Here is a 17,271-nt window from a genome sequence, read left to right as displayed (position 1 = left end):
GTCTACAAAAATCACACTTTCTTAAGCTTGGTCCCTAAAGCACATTATTAACAGTACATATTAAAATCTAGAAAACGTAAGTAACATATCTAATTATGTAAATGTTAATAAACATAACAATTATTGTAAATTAAGTCACTTGACAATGGCATACAGTCAGCACGAAATTAAATTATCAGATCTATAAACAAGTCCTAAACAATAAGCCAATGGTCGCAACTGTACAATGTAAAATGTGTATATTTTTATTTACATGTAAAATTTCTTCAACTTCCATAACACAATTTGTACAGTATAAAGAACCAGTATGTAGAACTCTTTTATATCCCACAAAGCAGTGAAAATTCCATCATTCTATTTATAGATATTTATCCCATACAGGACTCGTTTGTCTGTTCCGCTGATTTACTAACGGCATCGGGGTCAGCTAAGGGGTCAAGGTCGGCAAACAAGTTAAACCAGGCTGACATATCTGATTTCTGTCCCTGCAAAGATATTTTACATTGTAAAGGTTTTGACATGAAATAAAAACATATTATACTTCCTTTTAATTGAAGATCAAAAAGATGTATACACTTTCAGCTCATATCATGGAGGCGTGGCCAAGTGTTTAACACATCTGCCTAGTAAACTAAGTAATACTGGCTGTGTGGGTTCAAACTCTGACAATGGGAAGCCTTTGTATCCATGAGCAAGGAACTTTACACATATTGCTTAATACTGGTTTGTTCCAGGAACAGATTCACGAGCGTGTCTATAAGCTTATTCCTAGACAATCCACCTAAATGTGTGTCTATAATTATTGCTTCCTACACAATCAAACTAAAATTAAATTCTGTATATCCAACTTATCTCTCAGTGCGCTAGATTGTATCTTCTATGTATTATAAGACCTAAGTGAAAACAAATGTAACTGTATTTCAAAGAAAATGCATTTTGATTTTTACATATATTAAATAAATGTAAATCTTATCATCAACTGTACATCATACAATAGTCGTATATTTTGACCTCCATATTGAATACACACATATAATACTTTAAATATCTTAAAGTGACAGTATTCACTGTCGAGTTCAGCTGATTTGGCTATATATTTAAATAGATTGGCTATTATAATGGTAATTGACCAATAAATGATAATGAAAAATGTTTAGGATAAAATATAACAACTGCTTAAATTATAAAACAACTGCTGACTCTTTTTATCAATTGAATGTTAATGATACATTCCGAGGAATATCTGTAGACTATTCCATGTTTAACATAGGTTATGAATTACCTATATACACCAGACTTTAAAGGGACTCCACTTAGGTTTTTTGACATCATGGGACTGAAAATATTTTTTCCAGATAAATGTACCATTTGATTAAGGTTTAGACCACTAATCTTTGTGCAAAATTTCAGATCATTCGCACACTATGTTTTTCCAGAATAATTATTCAAATTGTAAAAATATGACCCAAATTGAAAAGCGTTTAAACGCTTTACACTCAAATTTGGCTAAAAACGGCATAAAAATATGATTTTCCATTTATTTCATAGTATATTTCTTAACTATCTTTGCATATATTTCTGTTTAGAGTGCCCCAGCTCATTTATGTAAGATATTCAAATGTTATGTTTTTAGGCTTTTAACCTTCAGTGGATTCCCTTTAAAATTGAAAACAATTATAGCAAAATATAAGGTTATATTGGCACTGACCTGTACTCCCACCATTTACACTAGGATCGGCATAATGTCACTTTAAATTAAGTAAGATTTAGGAGAATCAACTCATTACATAAGATCTCTAAATGTTTTAATACAGCATAATGAGTAATACTCATTACTTTCTGGAAATACTTTACCTTTTTGGTAGTTTTAGGTCTTGCTCCCATTTGTTTTGACTGGTTCTCAGTTTTTGTTGCTTGTGTAGACTCTGGTGCACTTGAAGGACTGAGACCAGACTGAGATTTGTCAGCTGCAATGAAAAAAGTTCATCTTTGTTTAAAGATAACTGATAATTATAAATACCTGTAAGTAAAAACACAACAGACCCAAAATATCCCTTTTATTACCCAACTTAGCTTACTCTAGATGACAGGGCATATATTATTACTTGATAATATTGCAGTAACATTTTTAACTGTTACGTTCAATGAAAACTGTTGTCACAATGGTGGGGTATTACAAAATCAAACTTAAAATAGAATTTTGTATAAAATCAAACTAAAATAAAGAAAACATGATGGTGTTACCTGAAGAATTCATATCACTCATCTGTTGATTCAGATCTAATAAGTCAGACGGCATAAAACCCGAGGGATTCTGGGACTGATCGGTCTCACCAGGTGTCAGAGATGCTCCCGTTCCAAGAGGGGTGTGGCCAAACACAGCCTGCCATTCTCGTGAGAAATCGTCCTCCCCTGCGGCAGACGGAGCATTTAATATTTCATTCAGTATGGTCATATCATCTTTCTCTGTGTCGTCAACAAGCAAATCATCTGACATCAGATCTTTAGGTACTGAAAATAATAATTGATGTATAATAATGACATGGTCTGCCAGTGATTCTTCACCTTATATAACAGGGGCCTATAAAGGCCTCTTACCAGTTGAAATTTTCTTTAAAGTCATGCAGTTCTCCCAAAATCTGAACTTACACCAGCTTTATTACTTCTAAAATTAGCAATTAGGGCGATAACTTTTCCCAATATTAAAAGGCTCAGGACTCTTCCTAATTCATTAAGAATAACCACTGGGTCCAGAGTGTTTTTGTTATTTTTCTCCCCCTACCATAGCATAGCTGCAACATCACATCATCATGTATCCTTTTTTGTCCCAATGAGTTTTAATTTTCCATTTTATTTCTTAGTTCTTTCTTCTATTTTTTTTACCAGTATGCATGTATGTACTGGTGGCAAAGGCTAATAACTTTCTGTTCCAGCAATGCTAAAGGGGAAATCTCATCATAGGCTTTTTGGTTAAAACAATTCATTGAAGGTATTTTTTATTTTACTTGATTTTTTTTTCTCTGAAGAACCTTTAAGTTTAACAAGGCTTGTCAGCTTGAAAATAAGTGACTTTTTGTAAATATCAAAACGTTACAACTATTCATACATCAAAAAAAAAAAAAAAAATTTGGCATAAATCTTAAATCTTTCTTTTTTTCAGTAATGAAACAAAAAATTTAAGATAAAACTGTTTAAACATGCCAAGCTTTATTTACTTTCTAAAAAATAAATGTAATATATCCCTCTGATAAAGACTTTAAACGTCTGACGAGAATTTTTTTCAAATCTTTTATACTTTAATAATGACTTAAGACCAGTTTTAATGATATAAACCATTTATAACTTATATCCCTTTCTTCTGCGGAGACGAGGGGGGGGGGGGGGGGGTGGATTTAGTATTTCGGTAAATACCACACATTGAAAAGATCAAATCCCATTCTACTCTCAGTCTATAGACACAATGGATTATGGATTATACGAACTACCGTTAACTATACTAGGGAACGTGTCGGTGTCTCCTCGAGCACGGAAAGTTTAAAGTATTGATAGGCTAGAAAAACAAATAACGTATCTCGCCATGGTAAAACTCGATTATATCAATAGTTATTGGCAAATTATTGAAATCATTATCAATTTTATGACGGGTATAAAAGAATTTTAATGAAATTTTTAGAACAGGTTTTTTAAATAGACCGCAATTTAGTATTGTATATACTGCAAATCTGAAATAAAAATGGACTAATTTATATCATCAGGTAAGAATTTTTTTAACTCTTTTCAAATTATTTCATTTTCTTTATTTCATTTTAATAGTAAATATTTTCATGGAAAAAACGAATAATTTTTTTCTGTTTACATGATTCTGTTAGTTATATTAATTAATGATAATTTTAATTTTTTGGTTTAACAAAATTAATGAATAAAATATTCTTATAATTATATTTTATTTTTTTTGTTCAATGAATATTATATTCTTAATACTTTCACTCCAATGCATTTTTTAAACAGTGTTGTGTCTTTTTATGGCATAAAATAATGAAAATATTGGTCTTTTTATGGCATAAAATATTGGTTGAATATAGGTCTTTCTCAATGGTCAAAATTGTTGAAAATTCCCAATTTCATACAAAAAAAAATCAGTGGTGGGACAAAATGAAGGACATCTGATCCTATTCCCCAATTATCCCCTACATTGCCCGAGAGGATCCTTGGGGGTGGGGGCATATTACGACTGACTGGCGAAAAGCCAATTAAGTTAAAGTGTTTAACAGCAGCAGCAACAAATGAATTCAGCATTTGATATACTACCAGGGCATTTAGTAGAATATTCATATCTCTATACCAATTCTAATGGCTGAACATCTATATCTTGTATAAAGAACATGTTTAACTTCACGTTTAAATTAAATCATTAATTGGGAAGAACCTTAACTCCATTTCAATTGAAAATAAATATTCAAGTTTTTTAAATTTAAGCTTTACAAAACAAATTTTCCTCACAAAGAAAGATCTTTAGGTCTTTTTTATAATATTTAAAAACCAAATGATAATAATGTACCGGTAAAACAAATTAAAACACAAAGACGACAATAGATTCACGTTTTTTTTTCAGACAGATATAAATAAATTTTCCATGTAAATACTTCTTCTATTCAACTATCTGAATAAGTAGATTTTCCCTACATGTCTATATTTCATTATACTGATTGAACTAACTTTTATACGACTTCTAAAGCATAAATTTAACACCTCGTGAGACTTAAATTATTAACAAATCAATTTATTTACTGTACTGAAACAACCTGAACTTTCAATAAAACTGAATCACCTATTTCATATATTAATCTTAAATCAGCACACCTCCAGATCTGTGTAAATTCTTAATATATAATAAAACAAGCACTATGTTTAAATGAACACTATATATGCCACCCCCACCTCTCCAAATATGTCCCAATGTGACCATGACCTTGAAACTTGTGATCTTTAAGTGGGAATTGGGTAAGAGGTCATCAAAAGTGGTGTAACAACTTTAATGTTATGGTCATGGTTTAATTTTGTAATATTATTTTTTGTGTGTGTCTGTGTGTGTGTGTGTGTGGGGGGGGGGGGGGGTTGGGGGGTGTCGCACCAACACAGTATAGGTCATATGGCACATTCCAGTATAAGAAGTGGAAGAAGACCTCAGGTGCCCTTTAGTGAATTAATTCTGGCACAAATGGGTGCCTGAGAAAAACCACTGACGTGCTATTAGCTAGCTGAATAGATTCCTCACATGAAAGAATCCAAAGTCTCTGATGGTATTCAACAAAGTCTCTGATGGGATTCGAATGAACAGTGGAGAGGGGCAAGTGATTTGAAGTCAAAGACCTTAACCAGTCATACGCTCGTTTTGATATTACTTTTTTATAGAAATATTTACAATGTTTGTAAAACTATCAAATTCAAAACCAAACCAACTTTTCAGAGTAACAAATAAATGAAAGAAGATCTAAAAGAAAATACAACTTGATTCTTTATTCAGTGTAATAGAAAAATCAAATAGATAACCTAAATTCTAAACAAACAAACAGTTTTAAAACTCATGTAAAAAAAATCTTGGATGGATTTCTGTCTTATTAGTCAGAATAGCAATGTTACGGCAGTGTTTCTAAGTGATACATAATTGGTTGTACTCTTATTACCGGGTGAAGATGTCACATGTTTTTATCAATGATTAATTATACATAGTCGTTTCAAACTATTGATTATTGACTGGTTTTAAGTCAAACCTTCATGCTCTTGAAAATCCATCTGAAAATTTTCAATCAATATGTAGTTTGTGTGTAAAACAAAAATGTTGGAACTTAGTGTTACCTACATAATTATGTTAAGGTTAGTTTGTAACTTTTTTTTCATTTGTCTTTTTCTTTAAGTGTGTAATCGTCACCTTAGTGCAGTAACGGGTTAAGTCCTTCTAAATTTAATAGGTGTTTACCAGTTATTGCACTAAGGTGAGGTAATTCAATAATTGATTCAAGATTTATGAATTCCCATTTTATTCATTAAATGTTAAAGGATCTCCACTGAGGTCAAAAAGTCTAGAAACATAAAATTTGAAGTTGTTTTAGAGATTAAATGAAACACTTAAATAGAAAAATCTGCAACAGATATTAGAGAAATAAACTCAGAATTAAACTATTTATCCGGTTTTTTTTTCCCAATTATTAGCCAGATTTAAGTGATAAGCCTTGTAATGTTTTTCGGTTTTTTTTGGTCATTTTGCACAATAAAAATGAGTAACAGGTAAACATGATGGAATGATCAGAAAAGGTGTACATAAGTTATTGGTTCAGACCTTTATCAAATGGTTTACAAAACTTGGAAAAAATATTTCCTGAGTCTCCTCATGTAACAAAACCTCAGTGGAGTCCCTTTAATTTTGCTAAGATTGATATTGTTTGTGCACAAAAAACTTACTGGCACCTAACATGTTAAGGTTAATTAATTACTTAAATTTTAAATTACTTTTTTTTCATTTTGTGTGACAAATTCAAGATTAACTATACATCCAATTTTATCAATTTAATGTTAATATTGAAATAATGATATAGATAGACTTAAGTGGTTTCTATTTTTCATTAAAAAAAAAAATAAATAAAAAACCCTAAAAACATCTAATCCTCAATGATGACCCTTAATACAGTGACTTTTTAACACCTTTTGCAACAATCTATGGTATGCCTTTGAAAAATGGAAATTTTAGCATGGTAACCAGAAGTAAATTGGGAAAATTGTACAATTCTAACTGTTTTCAGTATTTCCCATATTATATCAATGGTATTTACTTATATATATAAATTTTCAAGATTGAATTGGGAATTTTCAACAGTTTTGGGAAATTTCAAAATTATATTCAGAATTTTTAACAATTTTTGAGATATTTTCAAAATTAAATTCAGAATTTTCAACAGTTTTTGGAAAATTTCAAGACCAAATTGGGAATTTTGAACAGTTTTAAAACTATATTCAGCCCATTTTTTACACAAAAGAATCATTTTTGACTAATTCTCATACTTGTAGAAAATTACTTCTTATTTATTGTCAACCTGACTTTAAATTATATTATGGTAATTTTTCAAGCCAGTGACATTGTTACTATTTTGCAAATTTAATAATTTTGCATATGATATAATTATGCTTCATCTAAAGTGTTCATGCCTTTATACATTTCAGGCTGTGGTATTCTACTAAAAAAGAGCTTACACAGTTGATATCTGGTTTGCATTTATTTCAACAACAACAACAATGTCAGGTACCATGACAACAGACAACAACATGCTCACTGTCAGTGAGCTCCTAGAGACTGGTTTCATCAAATGTACCATCTGTAAATCAGTCTATGAAGATCCCAGACTGCTTCCCTGTCTACACACATTCTGTCACAAGTGCATTCAAAAAATCATTGAAATTGAGAACCAGACTAGAAATCTGAACCAATCAGAGGCAGCCAATGGAACTGATGATGATAATGAGGCCAAAGACCTAAAGAAAACTGAAAATAGGCAAAAAATTATATGCCCAGTCTGCAAATCACCTATGGAAGTCAGCATCAAAGATAAAAAATCGAATGGCTTTCCATCAAATACATTTATGAAGGATTTAAGTGACATGTACGATTATAAACATGAAAAGGAGAGGCATTGTGAATACTGTAAATTTGATGGTAAAACAACACCAGCAAGTTCTCTATGTCTAGATTGCCATGACAACATGTGTCAAGGTTGTACAGGCGCTCATTTTAGAACCAAGGTCACCAGATGTCACAAGGTCATTCCATATGCTCATGTTCAGAAAGGTCTTTACGATTCTGACATACGGGACTTCCAGACCCCTATGTGTGTCCAACATACTGATGAACCAATGAATATCTTCTGCGAGAAATGCGAACTTCTGATTTGTAAAGAATGCAAAGTTGGTAACCATGACGATCATAAATGGTCGAAGGCCGACAAGGCTGTTCTAAAATATGAGGTCCAGATGATAAACCTACTTAAAGGTATACAACAACAGATCCCTTCTATACATAAGTACATGCAATTTCTGACCAATTACGAAAAGTCTATTGAAGGTGGTAGGGAGAAGCTGACAAATAACATCAAGAAGCAGGCGGAGATTTTACACGACATGATAGAAGAACAGAAGGCAAGCTGTCTGGAAGCTGTGAACAAGGCTTGTGACACAGAAAGATGTGAGGTCCAGGTAAGAAGTTCGAACCTTCACACAGCAGTAACCTCCTTGGAAAACAACGAAGAGTACCTTCGGAATCTACTGAAACACGGCAAACCTGAGGAACTGCTGACACTACACAGGGAGATCACACAGCGACTTACACAACTTACACATATGCAGATGGACGGAATAAACGCTAGACTGAAGACGGACTTTATTCCTGGAAGTTCGACACTGCGAAATATTCAGACCATATTTGGGAAACTCTCTATCGATCACGTTCCTCTCAAACATTCTGAGAGTGGTCTTGCTGCAGACAGTGCTCTACAGATTTCTAACATGCTACCAAATGTTCGTAACACGCCAGAACTAATTATAGAATTTAATGGAGAAGGTATGTCTGACAGTAAAGAGGTATGGCCAACTGGTGTAGCAGTTACTAAGGATGATAATCTTGTAATTGTTGACAGAGACAATAAGAAAGTTAAAATATATGAAAGAAACGGAAAGTTGAAACAAGAAATCCAAGGAAAGGGAGAAAATAAACTAGAAACACCATTTGATGTTACGGTTCTGAAATCTGGGGATATAGCAGTATCTGACCACGAAGCTGAAAATGTGAAGCTATTCAAAGTAACTGGGGAGCATATATTAACAATTACAGACGGAATCAAATATCCAAGAGGAATAACTACAAACTCAAAGGGAGAAGTTATTATTTTAGACTGTCAATTGCGACAGGTTACGATTCATGATCCCAAAAGTGGCCATCTGCTGAAAACCATCGAATGTAAGGATGCCAAGGATATTAAAGTACTCGTTGACCCCTACTATGTTGGTGTAACGGCTCAAGATAACATTATAATAACAGACACTGCCTCGCCAAATATCAAAGTGTTTAGTCCAGACGGAAAGTATCTGGCTAATTACGGACACTACGGTATGAGAAACGATGAGGTTCTACAACCATATGGTGTCTGCTGCGATCATTATGGTTACATATTCGTGGCCGACAACCAAAATCACCGAGTACATCTACTACTGCCCGATGGTAAACTCTCCAAGTTCCTTCTCACCAAAGCAGATTCACTATGGCACCCAATGGGTTTAGCTTTGACAGAAAATGGATATCTTGTTGTAACTGAGGCATTAGGAAAAGTGAAAATATACAAATATATATAAATCACTTACATGACAACTTATATTGAACCGTTACATTGAATGTGGAATGGCTTATCCAATACATGTATTAGGAAAAGTAAAGATATACAAATATATATAAATCATTACCTGACAAAATTATTATATAGAACTGTGAGGAATGACTTATCCAATATTATAAAAAAGTGAAAAATATACAAAGATATATAAATCAATGCTCTTCAACTAACAATGAACAGCTACACAAAAGGGAAATGACTTATCTGATTAAAGAAAAAATAATAATATACAAATCAGTATAATCCGGATCATCACCTGACAAGTTATTGAAATTATGAACACTGAAGTGGGCAATGACTTATCCAATCCAATATGATGGAAATGGTGCATTTTGTGAGTTTGCAAAATAATTGGAAACTGTTTGTTCTGACATTTAAACTGTTTAACTGATCATGATTCTTTCTACCAGTGTTGCATTTCTATTCTTTTGTTTTATTATATTATTATTTTATATTTTGTAAAGTAATTTAAAATAGCATTTATTTAAATATTTAGGAAATAAAAAATAAATCTTTTTAAAGATTTACTTTATCATTTTATATTGAAGACATTAGATTTATAACAAAACTTAGAGATAATATCTATTTAAGCTTTTAACTCATGCCTGAAATAATGCACTGAGGAGCACCTGGTCTTTCTCCTTCATGTCCAATTAAGCAAAAAAGTCACCATATGACTTTTACAGTGTCAGTAAGACTTAATACCCCAAAAATACAAACAAAACACTTGAAATGTATCCATAAACAGAGATGCCCCTACATTCCACTGCTTTTTTTTTAGTCTACTGCAAACAGCATCGTGGATGGATAAAGGCAAATCTATATATCTATCTTGAAGTAACATTTCCATTCTTGTCACATAAAAAAACCTTAGTGGAGTCCCTTTTAAGGTAATACAGTATTGTCACAGTCTTTCTGTGGTTTTATTTCATTATCTTCATGTCAACACTCACTTAATTGGTTAACATAATATTCAAAGATTTGAATATTTGGCAATAGACAGTACACACTATGTCACTAACATGCATGTGTATATGTGTTAACAGAGTAATTCAAGACTTTAAAATAGTCAAATTGAGCACTTTGAATATTTAAAATAGGAGCAATTAAATGAGAGTACTATACAACACAATACAAATTTCGTTCCCAATTATATCGACCCTGGGTATATGATAGGAGGAATATTTGTGCTTAAAGCATAATGCCTCCAGATCCATGCTAATTTTCATGAAAATTTTGAAAATGTATTTAAAAGTAAAATATTATATAGTGAACAAAAAAAGTAATTTAAACATTGCAATCGTGACTTACAATCCCCGCATATGTCCAAAACGAGGTTAAATTATACAAAATAGTCACACAGTAAAAATATGGTGATAAATATTGCATATAACAAGTAAATTACTACTGGAATCTTGGAACATTTTACTTTCTTAAAATTTTAGTACATTTTTCTCAAGTTTGATTGTCTTGAAATATTTTGGCTCAATGGGAGGCATGCAGCTTTAATTCTTCCTATCAACTTACCATTTTTAGGAATGGGCTTTTTCTCTAAAGATGGTATCTTTCCATTTATATCCAGATCTTTAATAGATTCAGTAACTTCCTCAGCAAAATCCAAGAAAGGCTCTGAAGTTCCCTCCCCTTTTTTGCTATCTTCCGGAGAAACTGTTCCTGCAAAATAAATTTGAAAATGAATAAACAAGATACACGTAAAAACAAGATTATACAAAAGATGTAATTATTTGTAGGCATAACTGGCGGTTAGGAGTAAATAATTCAAAACATGTCTTGTGTTTAAGCCAACGTATTTTCTTATATGACAGCAGCACTGGTTAGTTCTTAGAAGGGGACATTAGTCATTCAAATAAGCTTCAATCAAGCTTTTATCATAATCAAGCTAAAATAACTCATAACCTACTGAAACATAAAATGAATAGTCTGCAGGGATTTTTTTTCTTATTTTATAGCCAATATTCGGTCATATTCCCAATTGAAAAAAGTATATTATTTTCCCAATCCACAGGAAAAAGTTACAAAATGAAATATTGAATACCAAATTCTTAAATCTTTGAAAATAAGGGCTTCTTCACTGTGAAGATGCTTAAACGTTTGAAGATGCCATCCTAGACAATGATTCTTTGCTTTCATTTAATCACTGCAAAATTTAAATGAATTTTCCCCAATTTTTAACAAAACATCCCTGAATTTTCCAATTCTATGGGTATGGGTCATGGAAAATAACTGGAGTATTTGCCCAGACCAGCCTGCACTTAGGCTCTAGCTCAAGTTTTTGCATAGTATAGTTATAGTCTACAAAACTGTTATTCTGTTACAGTTTTACAGGGCAGTTAGTTTGGGGTTTTATAACGTCATATGGCAACTTTCCAACTTTACTGGTGGAGGAAGATCTCAAGAGCCCCTCCATGTCAGATTTCAGGCCCAAACATGCACCTGTGTAAAACCACCGATGTTCTGTAATCTATGTGCAGTTGGCTGACCAACTTCAGACTGAACTACTGACCACCTTCAAATTTTCATCTTGATATATCCAAAACTGATAATGAACAGTTCCAAAAATGGAAGCTGGACAAGTCCATTTTAGAAATATTCAGTAGATATAGGGTGAACAGGATGTCTCACCTTGTTTATCAGTATATAGATTGTGTAGACTAGAATTTTCTTCTGCTTTCTCCTCCTCGGTCTCCTCGTCAAGTGTTATCAGTCTGTAAATATATAACATCCCTGTATGTAATGCCACATATTCAAATGAACCCAGAGTGTGTGTTATTACAACAAACATTATCATCACGTCAAAAAAGAGAAGATGAACACAAAAATGATACTTAAACTTACAGGAGCTCCACTGAGGTCAAAAAACCTAAAAACATAAATTTGAAATTCTTACTTTCAAGGGGTAGTTGGCCATGTATACAATTGACAGAGGTGCATTATCTTTAATTTAGTTCAAATCTTAAATCTGTAATTCTTGACTATTAATAAATGATCAAATTATAATGATAAAAATGTTACATATAGTGTGTATTTTATAATAATGTACATGTAGTTTGATTTTACAAGCTTTTACAAATTAACATTTCATAGTTAATAACCTAACCAAATGCAAAATTCTTAACCTTAAATGTAATACTTGTCCTGCACTTTTTTTTCTTAAGATGTGTATTTTAAACATTTTACACACATATTTCCCATACAGTGTGTATTTATCATATATTTAGTTTTTCCATGCAGTGCCTTTTTCAACCTTATAACATACTTATTTCTCATTAAGTGTGTATTTTCAACTTACTGCACACTTATTTCCAATACAGTGTGTATGTTCAACCATTCAAACACTTATTCATCATAAAGTGTGTATTTCAACTTATCATACACTTATTCTTCATAAAGTGTGTATTTTCAACTTATCAGTGTGTATTTTCAACTTATCATACACTTATTCATCATAAAGAGTGTATTTTCAACTTATGATACACTTATTCATCATAAAGTATGTATTTTCAACTTATTGTACACTTATTCATCATAAAGTGTGTATTTTCAACTTTTCATTAATTTATTCAAGTTATTCCACATAAAGAGTGTTTTTCAACTTATCATACACTTATTCCCCATAAAGTGTGTATTTTCAACTTACCATACACTTATTCCTCATAAAGTGTGTATTTTCAACTTTTCATACACTTATTCCTCATAAAGTGTGTATTTTCAACTTATCATACACTTATTCATCATAAAGTGTGTATTTTCAACTTTTCATACACTTATTCCTCATAAAGTGTGTATTTTCAACTTTTCATACACTTATTCCTCATAAAGTGTGTATTTTCAACTTATCATACACTTATTCATCATAAAGTGTGTATTTTCAACTTTTCATTAACTTATTCAAGTTATTCCTCATAAAGAGTGTTTTTCAACTTATCATACACTTATTCCTCATAAAGTGTGTATTTTCAACTTATCATACACTTATTCCTCATAAAGTGTGTATTTTCAACTTTTCATACACTTATTCATCATAAAGTGTGTATTTTCAACTTTTCATTAACTTATTCAAGTTATTCCTCATAAAGAGTGTTTTTCAACTTATCATACACTTATTCCTCATAAAGTGTGTATTTTCAACTTAACATACACTTATTCCTCAATAAGTGTGTATTTTCAACTTTTCATACACTTATTCCTCATAAAGTGTGTATTTTCAACTTATCATACACTTATTCCTCATAAAGTGTGTATTTTCAACTTTTCATACACTTATTCCTCATAAAGTGTGTATTTTCAACTTTTCATACACTTATTCCTCATAAAGTGTGTATTTTCAACTTTTCATACACTTATTTATCATAAACTGTGTATTTTCAACTTATCATACACTTATTTATCATAAAGTGTGTATTTTCAACTTATCATACACTTATTCATCAAAAGTGTGTATTTTCAACTTATCATACATTTATTCATCATAAAGTGTGTGTTTTCAACTTATCACACACTTATTCATCATAAAGTATGTATTTTCAACTTATCATACACTTATTCATCATAAAGAGTGTATTTTCAACTTATCATACACTTATTCCTCATAAAGTGTGTATTTTCAACTTTTCATACACTTATTTATCATAAAGTGTGTGTTTTCAACTTATCACACACTTATTCATCATAAAGTATGTATTTTCAACTTATCATACACTTATTCATCATAAAGAGTGTATTTTCAACTTATCATACACTTATTCCTCATAAAGTGTGTATTTTCAACTTTTCATACACTTATTTATCATAAAGTGTGTATTTTCAACTTTTCATACACTTATTCCTCATAAAGTGTGTATTTTCAACTTTTCATACACTTATTCCTCATAAAGTGTGTATTTTCAACTTTTCATGCACTTATTTATCATAAAGTGTGTATTTCAACTTATCATAAAGTGTGTATTTTCATTTTATTATACACTTATTTCATCATAAAGTGTGTATTTTCAACTTATCATACACTTATTCATCATAAAGAGTGTATTTTCAACTTATCATACACTTATTCCTCATAAAGTGTGTATTTTCATCTTTTCATACACTTATTTATCATAAAGTGTGTATTTTCAACTTATCATAAAGTGTGTGTTTTCAACTTATCACACACTTATTCATCATAAAGTATGTATTTTCAACTTATCATACACTTATTCATCATAAAGAGTGTATTTTCAACTTATCATACACTTATTCCTCATAAAGTGTGTATTTTCAACTTTTCATGCACTTATTTATCATAAAGTGTGTATTTCAACTTATCATAAAGTGTGTATTTTCATTTTATTATACACTTATTTCATCATAAAGTGTGTATTTTCAACTTATCATACACTTATTCATCATAAAGAGTGTATTTTCAACTTATCATACACTTATTCCTCATAAAGTGTGTATTTTCAACTTTTCATACACTTATTTATCATAAAGTTTGTATTTTCAACTTATCATAAAGTGTGTATTTTCAACTTATTATACACTTATTTCATCATAAAGTGTGTATGTTCAACTTATCATACACTTATTCCTCATAAAGTGTGTATTTTCAACTTTTCATACACTTATTCCTCATAAAGTGTGTATTTTCAACTTTTCATACACTTATTCCTCATAAAGTGTGTATTTTCAACTTATCACACACTTATTCATCATAAAGTGTGTATTTTCAACTTATCATACACTTATTCATCATAAAGTGTGTATTTTCAACTTATCATACATTTATTCATCATAAAGTGTGTGTTTTCAACTTATCACACACTTATTTTTTCACAAGCAATTTTATAAATCTGGTAATGCTAGTAAAAAACCTATAATTACTTTACTTAATTTTCTACAAAAAGTACACTAGAATTAACAAGCATTTGATAGTATTGCAGGCAATACAGTAGTCCCCTACCGGTCCCTCAAAAAGTTCTTTAATTGTCATACACTCCTGTGTATTGCCATTTATAATGAATTTGAGGATGAAGTCTGTATTTGAAAATATCGACCACAAAACATAATAAAATAAGTTTGTCTATATCACAGTAATGTGTTAAGTTTCCATGCTTAGTAAGGAAATTATGTTTATACAACCTTGTCATATTATTACGATGTGGGATTTTAAAGTAAATCCTATAAGGAATGAAGAAGTTGGAGTGAAAATACCAGTTTTTGGAAAAAAATCTAAGTTCAAGGGGGACATAATTCTGGAAATAGTCTTGCTAGAGTATTTAACCTTCTCAAAAATGTCGAGTGATAATAAGAAACATATATATGAAGTTTGAAGTAGATACATTAGGAAATAAAGAAGTTATTTAAAAAAGACAACATTTTTTTCCCTAAAAAATCTAAGTTCAAGGGAGGTAATACTGATATTTTTTGTGCTAGAGTTATAAACTATGTCACATATGATGTGGTTGATGACCAGAAACTTATATTTAAAGTTTGAAGTAAACACCTTAAGAAATAAAGAACATATAGTGAAAAAGCTGAGAAATTTTAATCAGAAATCTTGAAATTCAGGCTATTTGTTGCCATAGCAACCAGAATTTTCAACATAAGAAGAAAAGAAAAAGATGTGCATAATCTCCAGACTGCCATCTACCCATATTTCAAGTTTCATAAAAATATTTTCAGCACTTTTTGAGTTATCACTGGATCCAGTTTATGTGTTAAATTTGCCATATTTTCAGACTATTTGTTGCCATAGCAACCAGAATTTTCAACATAGGAAGAAAAAAAAAAGACGTGCATAATCTCCATACTGCCATCTATCCATATATCAAGTTTCATAAAAATATTTTCAGTACTTTTTGCGTTATCGCGGGATCCAGTTTTGTGGACGGACGGACTGACGGACTGACAGACGGACAGACAGACAGACGGACGGAGGGTAAACCTATTGTACCCTCCGGTTAAACCGGTAGGGGACTAATAAAGAGAATATTATGTAAGAAACAAAGCCATATAACTCATATAATATATTATATTCAGTTAATATGTTAAAATTAATACAGAAAATCATGTCAAAGGGAATGATATAGGAGAAGGAAAAGGGAAGGTTATTCATAAGCCTACATAAGAAACCATCTGACCCTTAAGTTAACACTAAACTTGCAGAATTTCATAGCTTCACATTTTCAGAAAAGTCCAGTATCAATGTTGGTGATATCAAAATGAAATTGTAGATCAGTCAATGGAAAAATGAGCAAACCTGCTTTTTACTGGTGGGCAGGTGGCAAATCACTTTTGGTGCCAGCAGGTTAATGGTAAATAATGCTCCTTGCGTTGTAAAACAATATAGCAACAGAACAAAAATTCAGTTAAAAGTTGAACAAAAAAGTAAATTATCATCAATGTAATTCCCATTGCACAAGGGCAATAACTGTAGTGTTAACAAAAAAACATATTTGCCTTCCTTCCCTATTAGATATTAAATATAACCATTTATACTGAGCCATATAACCTGTGAGACACAGTTATAACTAATAATATTGTAGTATTATTACTGTAACAATGAAATTTCTCTAGAAAGAGCTGAATTATACCTTGTTGATAGTTTACAAAAACCTATCTTTTAAATTGGTTCTATGGCTATAAACAATTACATGTATAGCTAAGAATCATTTACAAACAGCCATAAAAAGTCTTTAAAACAAATTAATAATACTGTGCAACCTCTGCAAAGTGGCCATCTGTAGGACATTTACCTCTTTTAAACAACAGTAATATTTGCTCATAAAAGTATAATTAATTATAAATTTAACCTCTCTATAGCAACCTCTCTCATCAACAA

At 31.1% G+C, this 17,271-nt stretch overlaps 2 protein-coding genes across 2 annotated transcripts in view; one reads left to right on the top strand and one right to left on the bottom strand.

Moving 5' to 3' along the window:
- Positions 1-257: 257 nt before the first annotated feature.
- Positions 258-17,271, bottom strand: part of LOC132743202 (islet cell autoantigen 1-like protein) — a 30,345-nt gene continuing 13,331 nt past the window's right edge. The window contains exons 8-12 of the mRNA XM_060731733.1: positions 12,075-12,157; positions 10,959-11,105; positions 2,245-2,511; positions 1,855-1,967; positions 258-485 (exon numbers count right to left, since the gene is read on the bottom strand). Coding sequence (XP_060587716.1) covers positions 369-485; positions 1,855-1,967; positions 2,245-2,511; positions 10,959-11,105; positions 12,075-12,157 — 727 coding nt within the window. The 3' untranslated portion in view covers positions 258-368. The remainder of the gene's footprint in view (positions 486-1,854; positions 1,968-2,244; positions 2,512-10,958; positions 11,106-12,074; positions 12,158-17,271) is intronic.
- LOC132743206 (E3 ubiquitin-protein ligase TRIM71-like) lies at positions 7,246-9,829 on the top strand. The gene has a single exon (XM_060731736.1). The coding sequence runs from the start codon at positions 7,288-7,290 to the stop codon at positions 9,391-9,393; it is 2,106 nt and encodes a 701-aa protein (XP_060587719.1). The 5' UTR covers positions 7,246-7,287; the 3' UTR covers positions 9,394-9,829.

Source organism: Ruditapes philippinarum, unplaced genomic scaffold, assembly GCF_026571515.1.
Source record: "Ruditapes philippinarum isolate M1 unplaced genomic scaffold, ASM2657151v2 ctg429_1_1_1_1, whole genome shotgun sequence".
NCBI lineage: Eukaryota > Metazoa > Mollusca > Bivalvia > Venerida > Veneridae > Ruditapes > Ruditapes philippinarum.
This window is presented reverse-complemented; position numbering and strand designations above follow the sequence as displayed.

Excerpts from the sequence above, each read along its gene's own strand:
- LOC132743206 (XM_060731736.1), top strand. The coding sequence starts at position 7,288 with ATGTCAGGTACCATGACAACAGACAACAACATGCTCACTGTCAGTGAG.